At 43.4% G+C, this 12500-nt stretch overlaps 1 protein-coding gene across 1 annotated transcript in view; it reads right to left on the bottom strand.

Annotated features, from left to right (window-relative positions):
• Window positions 1-12500, bottom strand: part of tenm1 (teneurin transmembrane protein 1) — a 131646-nt gene that overhangs the window by 61908 nt on the left and 57238 nt on the right. Inside the window, exon 5 of the mRNA XM_030792376.1 lies at window positions 939-1088. Within this exon, the coding sequence (XP_030648236.1) occupies window positions 939-1088 (150 nt within the window). The remainder of the gene's footprint in view (window positions 1-938; window positions 1089-12500) is intronic.

Here is a 12500-nt window from a genome sequence, read left to right on the forward strand (position 1 = left end):
CTAATGGATTCTCACACCTGCAGGGTGTTTCAAACCGGACTCACAAAGCACTAATCTGCCTTCTCACTTACTCTCCCCTCACACACACACACACACACACACACAGAGAGAAAACACAGAAACAGACACACACAAACACAGATCAACACACAGACAGAAACCACAAAAAACACACACACACTCACTCAAACAAAGACAAACAGACACAGACACACACACGGATACACAAAAACACAGAGAGAGAGAGAGAGAGAGAGAGAGAGAGAGAGAGAGCACAAACACACACACACACAAGCGCAGACCGACACACAGACAGAAAACACAAAAAACACATACACACTCTCACTCAAACAAAGACCAAAGACACTCAGACACAGACACACACTCGTTTTGTAAGACTGTTACAAAACATTCCATTCCAGTTCTGAGCTGCTTTCGCTCCACAAGGCTGTAGATGTCTAGAAGGTTAAGGTAACCAGCATGACTGAAAAAAGACACAGCATCACAGCTGTCAAGACGAGCAGACAGAGAGAGAGAGCGAGACAGAGAGAGAGAGAGAGAGAGGGAGAGAGGGAGACAGAGAGAGAGAGAGAGAGAGAGAGAGAGAGAGAGGGAGAGAGGGAGACAGAGAGAGAGAGAGAGAGAGAGAGAGAGAGAGAGAGAGAGAGAGAGAGGGAGAGAGGGAGACAGAGAGAGAGAGAGAGTGAGAGAGAGAGAGAGAGAGAGAGAGAGAGAGATAGGGAAAGAGAGCGAGACAGAGAGTGAGAGAGAGGGGGGGGCGAGGCAGTGAGAGAGAGAGAGAGAGAGGACTGCTGAAGGATAGATTATGCTGTAGTGTTGCTAATTAAATGCCAGTCAAACCCCTGCAATTATCACACACAGTGCGACCCCCTCTCAGATGAGGTGCAGTGAAAATGTCTTTTTTGTCTGCCACTCACCAGAGCGGGAGCTGTTAGGCCCAGGCAGGTCGAAGGCGGTGAAACTGAATTCTGTCCCTTCGGTTGTGTGGTCCGTTTTACTGAGTCCGTTCTCATACAGTTCCCCTTCAACAGGCTGTAACTGCCACGTCAGTCCAAACAGATGAACCACTGCAGAACCAGACAGACAGAGACAGACAGAGAGAGAGAGACAGACATAGACAGACAGGCAGAGACAGATAGAGGGAGAGACAGAGAGAGAGAGAGAGAGATAAACAGAGGAAGAGACAGACAGAGATATACAGAGTGTTAAAATTCAAATTCAAATTTTATTTGTCACACAGCTATAGACAGAGGGAGATAGAGACAGAAGGAGAGACAGACAGGCAGAGACAGACAGAGACATACAGAGAGAGAGACAGACAGAGACAGACAGGCAGAGGCAAACAGAGACACAGAGAGAGAGACAGACAGAGACAGACAGGCAGAGGCATACAGAGAGAGAGGGAGACACACAGAGAGAGAAAGAGAGACATACAGAGAGAGAGACAGACAGAGGGAGAGACAGACAGAGATAGAGAAAACATTAGATGTGTTGTAACCAAGTATGTAAACAAACCCTTGAATGATAACCGTAAGATTAAATACGTGTGTAGTACTGATTTCATACCATATACACTTACAGCATATGTGAATGTGGATGTGTGCACGTGGGTGTATGTGGATGTATGTGTGTGTGTGTGCGCGGAAGGGTGTATGTGCCTGTGTGTGTGTGTATGTGTGCTTGTGTTTTGACAGAGTGTTTATATTATTTATTCTGAGAGATCATGCTTGTTTATGACTGATCTGTGATCTGTCTATAGGTGTTTTCACAGTTGCACTTTTGACCTGGGGGGGGGGGGGGGCGTGTTGCCTCAGGGTGGAGTCCTCTCTGAGTTCTAAGCCAAATCCCCACTCACTACTCCTCATCTCTTCTGATAAAACCAGCATGAGAAGAAACGAACCCCAGTGTTTTTAAACTCTACAAACATTGTAACCACGGTTACAAGACCATGATGTAACAACAGACACATACATTCTACTGCAATATGTAACTTGGCCAAAGCTAATGTGTTTGGACAGTGTTGGAGCGTGTGAAAAATGGAAAAAGATTATGTTTGTGGAAAGTGTCTCATCTCTTCTTCTTTTGCCTCTGCGATTGTTACTGTTTGTTTCCTGTTAATGTGAATATTTTTCCTTTTTTAAAATCTCTCAGAGATTTAGTCTGATTTTTTTTTTCGCCACTTAATGACCAGTTTGCTGGATCATTATCTTTGCTTTGATCAGTATGTGTCCCACCCCTACAACAGTCAGCAAAGGGCCAACACTACAGTTCAGAATCAAGACTCTTCTGCTCTATGATGCAAACACACACACACACACACACACACACATCCACACACCCACGCACGCACGAACACACACACAAACACACAAACACACACAAACATACACCTACACACACCCACACACACACACACACACAGACACACACACACACACACACACACACACACACACACACACATCTGCCTAATTAGACACAGCTGTGCAGTCAATTCAAAGAGTACTCGAAGGAGCCTAAAATGAGGTGACCACGTATAAAATGAGGCTCTAATTTAGAAATATCTGATACGCACAAAAATCATCTCAAATAAAAATGAGCTTAAACTGAGGCTGACAGTTCTCTCTCTTATCCACCACCCTCTCACTCTGCTCCTTCACAGAGACCAGAGACAAACACAGAAAAACCTGTCACTGTCCAAAAACTTCTGGGGCTGTCTGTTTGTCAGTGTATCGTTACTGATGATGAAATGTCTGACGCACAGATGGTTTTCAGGCCTGAGCACTGCACTGCACACCACCTGGAACAGGATTACTAACACTGCACACCACCTGGAACAGGGTTACTAATACTGCACACCACATGGAACAGGGTTACTAATACTGCACACCACCTGGAACAGGATTACTAACACTGCACACCACATGGAACAGGATTACTAACACAGCACACCACATGGAACAGGATTACTAACAGTGCACACCACCTGGAACAGGATTACTAACACTGCACACCACCTGGAACAGGGTTACTAACACTGCACACCACCTGGAACAGGATTACTAACACTGCACACCACCTGGAACAGGGTTACTAACACTGCACACCACCTGGAACAGGATTACTAACACTGCACACCACCTGGAACAGGATTACTAACACTGCACACCACATGGAACAGGATTACTAACACTGCACACCACCTGGAACAGGATTACTAACACTGCACACCACATGGAACAGGATTACTAATACTGCACACCACATGGAACAGGATTACTAACACTGCACACCACATGGAACAGGATTACTAATACTTCACACCACATGGAACAGGGTTACTAACACTGCACACCACATGGAACAGGTTTACTAACACTGCACACCACATGGAACAGGTTTACTAACACTGCACACCACATGGAAGAGGATTACTAATACTGCACACCACATGGAACAGGATTACTAACACTGCACACCACCTGGAACAGGGTTACTAACACTGCACACCACCTGGAACAGGATTACTAACACTGCACACCACCTGGAACAGGGTTACTAACACTGCACACCACCTGGAACAGGGTTACTAACACTGCACACCACATGGAACAGGGTTACTAACACTGCACACCACCTGGAACAGGATTACTAACACTGCACACCACCTGGAACAGGGTTACTAACACTGCACACCACATGGAACAGGGTTACTAATACTGCACACCACATGGAACAGGATTACTAACACTGCACACCACCTGGAACAGGGTTACTAACACTGCACACCACCTGGAACAGGATTACTAACACTGCACACCACATGGAACAGGGTTACTAATACTGCACACCACATGGAACAGGATTACTAACACTGCACACCACATGGAACAGGATTACTAATACTGCACACCACACGGAACAAGGTTAATAACACTGCACACCACATGGAACAGGATTACTAATACTGCACACTACACGGAACAAGGTTAATAACACTGCACACCACATGGAACAGGATTACTAATACTGCACACTACATGGAACAAGGTTAATAACACTGCACACCACATGGAACACGATTACTAATACTGCACACTACATGGAACAGGATTACTAATACTGCACACCACATGGAACAGGATTACTAATACTGCACACCACATGGAACAAGGTTACTAACACTGCACACCACATGGAACAGGATTACTAATACTGCACACCACATGGAACAGGATTACTAACACTGCACACCACATGGAACAGGATTACTAACACTGCACACCACATGGAACAGGATTACTAATACTGCACACCACATGGAACAGGATTACTAGCACTGCACACCACATGGAACAGGATTACTAATACTGCACACCACATGGAACAGGATTAGTAACACTGCACACCACATGGAACAGGATTACTAATACTGCACACCACATGGAACAGGATTACCAGGAGATATTTATTTGGCAACAAATCTAAGCAGAACTGCTTGACTTAGATCGTCAAATAGCCATGAAAAAAAAAAAGAAGCTAAACATAAAGCCTCTATATTTCCGTTGTCATTGTAATGTTTCAAGTGTAAAGACTGAGCTCAAAGCTGCTGTTTTGACATTGTGCTGATGTAAGGCTTTACGGCTGAGATTCTCAGGTTAACTCTTCCACCCAGATCTGGAAATGTAATGAGAAATTACTCCTCCAGCCAGGTGGCACCTTACTTTTACGATGTGTGTCTGTCAGTTAGTGTGCGTATATGTCTGTGTGCATGTCCGTATGCGTGTGTGTGTGTGTGTGTGCGTGTCTGTCTCTCAGTCTGTCTTGCTCGTTAACCATGGGCATGCAGAGGCGTGTGTAGAGTCATGTGATTTGAGAATGTTCCAGAGAGAGAACATTTGAGAATGTTCCAGAGAGAGAACATTTGAGAATGTTCCAGAGAGAGAACATTTGTGAAATTTGAGTTGCACAGCTTACGTATCGTCAGCCAGATCACACTGAGCTGATTATTGAAGATTTTAAAAACACAGCATCACAGACAGCCTTTTCACCCTTTAGACCGGGCCCGATCTGCTTTACTAGTCCAGTTTTGTGAAGGAAAAAAACCCCAAAACACATGATTGTCTTTGATGATGCAGTTTAAGAGCTGATGAGTCAGAGGGGGAGTATTCTGCAGGGTTTCATTCCTTCTTCACAAGACTTTTATGTCAAAAATATGATCACCCCCACAAAAACCGAGCTAACACACACACACACACAAACACACACACACACACACATACACACACACACACACACACACACACACACACACACACACACACAAAACAAAGCAAGAAAACTCAACATTTTCAGATAAATGTCACTTTTAACATTCATCTCTCTCCTGAAAAATGTTGAATTTTGTGCAATTGTTTTGAGGCAATCAGTTTAGGTTTTCCTTTTAATTAAACTTTCCTTCCTCTCGATTGCTTTCAATAACAATATGTGACACCTTCATCCGAATACTAAATAGAGAAATACTTTAATTACCACTCCCCACTAATTAAATAACGAACTTGGTATTTGTTTTGTAGCTCAAGCAAAGTTTTTTCGTGCCACAGCACAGAAATTATAAAGTAAATAAAATAAAAATTCATGAATAAATAAAGTCCTTACACGAGCACAGGCCAAACCAGAACATTACACTGGGTGTACTGGTGTCTGTCCAGAACATTACACTGGGTGTACTGGTGGCGGACAACTTTCTTCACAGAATATTGGCTGTGTAAACACAGTGACAGACGTGATGCTCTCACACGAGGAGCATCAGTGTTGTCTGTTTTTATCGATTGATTTTGAGTGGCAACATTTTGGACGAATTTGTTTTTAATCTTGTTACAATTTGTGGTGACCTGAGTGTAAAACGCACATTTATTTTCATTAAACTGAAGCATTGAAAACTCGAGTTCAATACTGAAAGCCATTCCTGTTGCTAGCTGAGTGAAGAAATCATTGCATGCAGAGTTTAACAAGTCGAGCGTTAAGAGTGGTAATAAGGTTTGAAGGCTGGATTACATATATTTGATAGCTGGTTAATTTCACATTAAACTTCACTCATCTGCAACAACTTCACTGGAAATACAAGAGAATTCCATATTTGCACATCTATGAAAAGATCATGAAATGAGTTTATTAAACTGATCTTTGAAATTACTGAGGAGAAATTTTGCTGGTGTTATTTCAGTCGAGTCTGGGAGGATGCTGATTACCTGTTTTTCAAATTTCCTAACAGTTCAAGTGCGGTCGTTTTACCCGTAGACTGACGCTCACACAGAGGCGCTGATGTGACAACGGTATAAAGTGAAATATCGTTCAGATGACTGTGAACATTCTGTGTCTGTTACAGGTATAAAGTGAAATATCGTTCAGATGACTGTGAACATTCTGTGTCTGTTACAGGTATAAAGTGAAATATCGTTCAGATGACTGTGAACATTCTGTGTCTGTTACAGGTATAAAGTGAAATATCGTTCAGATGACTGTGAACATTCTGTTCCTGTTACAGGTATAAAGTGAAATATCGTTCAGATGACTGTGAACATTCTGTGCCTGTTACAGGTATAAAGTGAAATATCGTTCAGATGACTGTGAACATTCTGTGTCTGTTACAGGTATAAAGTGAAATATCGTTCAGATGACTGTGAACATTCTGTGCCTGTTACAGGTATAAAGTGAAATATCGTTCAGATGACTGTGAACATTCTGTGTCTGTTACAGGTATAAAGTGAAATATCGTTCAGATGACTGTGAACATTCTGTGCCTGTTACAGGTATAAAGTGAAATATCGTTCAGATGACTGTGAACATTCTGTGCCTGTTACAGGTATAAAGTGAAATATCGTTCGGATGACTGTGAACATTCTGTGCCTGTTACAGGTGTAAAGTGAAATATCGTTCAGATGACTGTGAACATTCTGTTCCTGTTACAGGCATAAAGTGAAATATCGTTCAGATGACTGTGAACATTCTGTGTCTGTTACAGGTATAAAGTGAAATATCGTTCAGATGACTGTGAACATTCTGCGCCTGTTACAGTTAAGATGACTCCGAAGAGAGTAAGGACTGTGTGCCATAGCGACGAGGGAAGAAGCCCAGTAACCAAAGGGCCGTGTGTTTGAATCCTAAACATGATGGTTCACTGCTGATGTCACCCTGGGATTACTTCTTAATCCCAGTTTAACCCTGAGATTTGCCCTTAATCCCAGTTTTACTGCATATGTGTATAATCACTGACACGGAAAGTCATGAGTGCAAGACAGTCCGTATTATCACACTGATTGTATTAATTTATCTGATCTTCAGTGTAATCAGCAGCTAAACCAATGTATTTAAGATTCACTGCTCATTTCTGTGAGTGTGGAAAAATGGGGGGAAAAAAAAAGGCAACAGTCCAACAATTTATTCAGTTTCCTGCAGCTTCCTCTCAGTCAATGATTTTAGGATTAACTTCAACCGTCACCACACAAAATGTATTACCAGATGTACTATTGCAACAATCCACCAATAACACGGTAACAAGCATCATCTTTCTCTTCAGGGCCTCATTTATCAAACGTGCCTACCCACAAAAATGCTCCTAAATCTTAAAGAGTGAAGAGTGCCAATATCTCCCACACAATGTGGTATTGATCAGAGCGGATCTGGAGAGGAAACATGGTGTGTCTATGTGACCTCAGACTACACGTATGCACAATGTGTGGACAAAAGATGGAGGACTTAGGGAAGCCTGATGTGAGTGCCAATTTAAACAGCAATAACAACCTGTGGAAATGTGTGTGTGTGTCCAGGTGTGTGTGTCCAGGTGTGTGTGTCCAGGTAAGTGGTGGCCTAAGCAGTTAAACGTTTTCATGAATGCACAGATCCAACGAGTGTGACTGAATTTATGACGCAGAGCTAATGTTTATCAAAGAGCAACAGCAGGACAATTCATAAAATGAACGGCCTGAGTGAAAGTGTATACAGAGACAGTGTATTTCTACAGCAAAACACCCACACAGACACAGGGAGCAGTAAAACGTGGCTGGTTTAACACTGGTCGGGTGTGGAAACTTGGCAGTAGAACATAGCTGGTTTCTGTGATACAGAATTTGTCATCAGATCTGAGAAATTACCTCACAACTAGCTTAAAGATGACTGGCATCCAGGTGAAAGCTAAAAACTTCCAAATCAATGGCACATCAGTAAAAATGAATGGTTTGTTTTATATTTTATGATTTGCAAAGGGAAATTTAAGGGGAGGGAAATGGTAGGAGACCCTGTTTTTCTGGAGAGGCTGACATAGCTTATATGAACACAGGAGAAGTCTCTAGGGTGGCATCCAATCAGAACAGAGTGAAGAGTGTCCCCGAACTCGTGTCTCATGTCAAACGTGTGAGAGAAAAAGCCCCAGGCTTCACATTACTGCTTTATCTAATCACGGTGGTTGATAGTGTAGACAAAGTGCTCTGTGAAGGAGTCAAAGGGAGCTGATGAAATTAAATGGGGAATGAAACCGTGACGCATGTACTGCAACTGAGACAGAAAATCAGGTTACTCAGCCTAGACTTCTCCTCCCCTCTCCACCGCTTTACCTCACTCCTCATCTCCTCTGAGTGTGTGTCTGTGTGTGTGTCTGTGTACGTGTGTGTGTACGTGTGTGTGTGTACGTGCGTGCGTGTGTGTGTGTGTGTGTGCGCGTGTGTGCGTGGTGTGGTTTAGTTTCTTATGCCATTGTGTAGATCAAATATCCCCTAAGGACCTAAACTGACATATTGCTGTTATTGTTCCAACTACAAAGTGAGGATAGTTCTTTGGTTAGGGTTAAACTTTGGGTTATTAATCTTTAATTGCACTAAAATGGAAGTCAATGGAAAGAACCTACTAGGGTAGAAAGTGTGTGTGCACGTGTGTGTGAGAGTGTGTTTGTGCATGCGTATGTTCATGCATGCATGTGTGCATGCGCATGCGTGAGTGTGTTTGTGTTTGTGTGTATGTGTGTGTGTGTGTGGAAGTGTGTGCGTGTGTCTGTGTGGTGAGAGGCAGGCATTAGTATGTGATAATATTGAACAGAGAAGGATTGGATTCACAGCAGGGAGCTGGATATAGACAATCCTCTTCTTATCTCTCTCTCCCTCCTTTTTCTCTCTCTCTCTTGGTCCCTCCTGCGCAGAAGGACTTGCTATCCTTCCCTCTTCTCTCCCTCCTAGCTTTAAAGGACCATCTGTAGAACTCTAGTTTCTCTAAAAATACCCCCACAGTGCCGAGGAAACAGACTCTCCTGCACAGAATTTCATTTGGCCGGCAGCACGGGGACGGCAGCGACTTGTGCCCAGAACGTGGGGACACTGGCCCTGTCTCCAGAGAGCCGTAAGGTTTGAGCAACATTGTCTTTTCTCATTTGTCTTTGCTCTGACTGAGGCTGGATATGCACAAAGCACATCTTAAACTTTTATTACACAGCGCTCTGCTCCCCAAAGCTCACCTCCTGATGCCTGGGATAAATTTACGCTACATTTCTCTGATCAAAACCACATCAAACCTGAACCAGAGTCCCGTAGCTCCTGTGACAGACAGGTGACTGACGAATGACAGGCTGTGTTTTGGCTGGCGGCGCTGGGGGCGGGAGAACAGGTGACAGACACTAATGCAGTGCTGTCTCCTTATGACAGGGGACTTACAACTTTCTGCTCTCTGAAAATGTCACCTGCTCAAAAACTCTCTGAGACTGATCCTGACCAGAGAGCACAACGAGGCACTGCAGGGAGACAGAGACAGAGAGAGAGACAGAGAGAGAGAGAGAGAGAGAGAGAGAGAGAGAGAGAAAGAGGTAGAGAGGGAGCCAGAGCAGGAGATCGATGATGGGACAATGAGGACTGTGGTGTGTGTGGGTTGGAAGGTCATGCCGTCGGACTCACAAACTGCGCAACGGCAGGGTGACTCCAGCGCTTTGTGTGTGTGTGTGTGTGTGTCTGTGTGTGTGTGTGCGTGTTTGTCTGTGTGTGTCTGTGTCTGTGTGTGTGTGTATGTGTCTCTGTGTGTGTGTCTGTGTGTGTGTGTGTGTGTGTGTGTCTGTGTCTGTGTGTGTGTGTGTGTGTGTGTGTGTGTGTGCGCGTGTGTGTGTGTGTGTGTGTGTGTGTGTCTCTGTGTGTGTGTGTGTGTGTCTGTGTGTGTGTGTGTGACCTAAATGCTGCCCTCTCTGACATTCTCCGTCCGTATTGATCTGTTCAGCGCTTGGCCTTTTAAAACCCCTCCCAGACCCCTCTTTTACACAGCGCTAATGAAGTGAAAAAATCAGACACTTGCTTTCTCTCCCAGGAACACGCAGCATCTCTTTCAGAAGTCACAACATGTCAATACAGAGAAAGAGTTCAGCTTTATCAAGGTTTCCTGCACATCATAACCTTCTACAAAGCCTCAAAGACAGACTAAGAAAGTTCTGGCTTTGTTAAGTGTGTGTGTGTCTTACTCAAAATGTCAACAACAGAATATGTGAGTGCGTGTATGCAGGAGCCATACACAGTGGTGTAGAATAAGAGAGATGGAGTAGTGATACACAGTGGTGTAGGAGATGGTGTAGTCATACACAGTGGTGTAGAATAAGGGAGATGGTGTAGTCATACACAGTGGTGTAGAATAAGGGAGATGGTGTAGTCATACACAGTGGTGTAGGAGATGGTGTAGTCATACACAGTGGTGTAGAATAAGGGAGATGGTGTAGTCATACACAGTGGTGTAGAATAAGGGAGATGGAGTAGTCATACACAGTGGTGTAGAATAAGGGAGATGGTGTAGTCATACACAGTGGTGTAGAATAAGGGAGATGGTGTAGTCATACACAGTGGTGTAGAATAAGGGAGATGGTGTAGTCATACACAGTGGTGTAGGAGATGGTGTAGTCATACACAGTGGTGTAGGAGATGGAGTAGTCATACACAGTGGTGTAGAATAAGGGAGATGGTGTAGAATAAGGGAGATGGTGTATGTAGGAGCCAAATTTCAGTTCGAATTTATTTTTGTTGAGAGACACTTGTATTTTGATTTAGATTCACTTGCCTATGGTTCAAGACTTTTATTTTGACATTTGCCACATACCCCAAAAAGGTTAAGATGGCGTCTTCCATATTCCCAACTTGAGCCTCACAGTTTAGACACAGGAAGACGCTAATGAACAAACAGTTTTTTACCGCTTTATCGCTTTAACGCTTTAGCGCTTTATCACTTTACCACTTGCCGCTTCTCCGATTCTACACTTAACACTTAACACTCAACCCTTCCTGCAAATTTGATTTAACAACTGTATATCACCTGCCTGCATTCCTGTCTGTTTGCCTACCTACCCCTTTGCCTTCCTGCCTACCTCCCTTCCTGCCTGCCTGCCCGCTTGCCTGCCTACCTGCCTACTTGCCTGCTCACCTCTCTCCGACCACCGGCTGAACACAGGTATGACTCGCAGCCGGTTACAGTATGTGTCAGAAAAGCGCGTAACAACTAACAGCGTCTAACATTGGATTTGAATTTTGGACAATACATAAGTAAAAAACTGTTTTCCTTTGGAGTGCTTATGAAACACTGTGGATTGGAGCTGGAATTGTTTGATGGAATGAAACTGGAACTTGGATTGGATTTGATTCTGAATTGTTTGAGCCATGTGCTTGACCTGTGCTGCAAACTGCCTTTAAATACCTTGCTGCATTTGGATTTGTTGAATATCTGCAGAATTGTGAGCAAACGCTTGATTTGAATTCACTATTGGAGTGTATTTTGTGCTGCTGTGTATTTATTCAACTTGAAAGCATTGCATTGGTGAAAATTGATTGTAGGCCTGTGTTTGAACTAAAATTGTGACAAACATGTCTCAAACAATGGAAAGCGCTGATTCCCCCATTGAGGCTGCCAATACAGCCGCCATTATGGAGGAAAACTTGAATCAACTCATTGCAACTCGCAGAGGGAAACTGGGCGTTTGCACACGAAAACGAAATGAATTAAAAGAACTCATGGACAAAGGTAATGTTGCTGAGGTGAACAAGGGTGTTAAAACTCTCATTACTACATTGAATGAATTTGATAGAGCTCATGAGTCTGTGCAACAAATGTTGAGCAATGATGAAATAGAAAATGAGAATGCCAACTGGTATGAGCCAAAAAGGGTCACTTATTCATCATTTTTGAAGGAAGTGGAAATATGGAAAACAAAACAAGTTGACCCACAAGCAATGATTACACCCTTTGACAGTGTTTCAAATGTATCAAAGAAATCAAATAAATCACAAGGTTCTTCAAAATCTGGTGTATCTTCAGTATCATCAGCACGCATGAAAGCTGAAGCTGAGAAAGCAGCTCTTTTGGAACGTGCTGCTAGGCTGAAGAAGAAACAAGCTCTGGAAATACAGAGAGTGGAACTGCAAAATGCAATAGAACAGAGTGAACTGGAAACTGACATAGCTGCAGCAAATGCG

Source organism: Chanos chanos, chromosome 15, assembly GCF_902362185.1.
Source record: "Chanos chanos chromosome 15, fChaCha1.1, whole genome shotgun sequence".
NCBI lineage: Eukaryota > Metazoa > Chordata > Actinopteri > Gonorynchiformes > Chanidae > Chanos > Chanos chanos.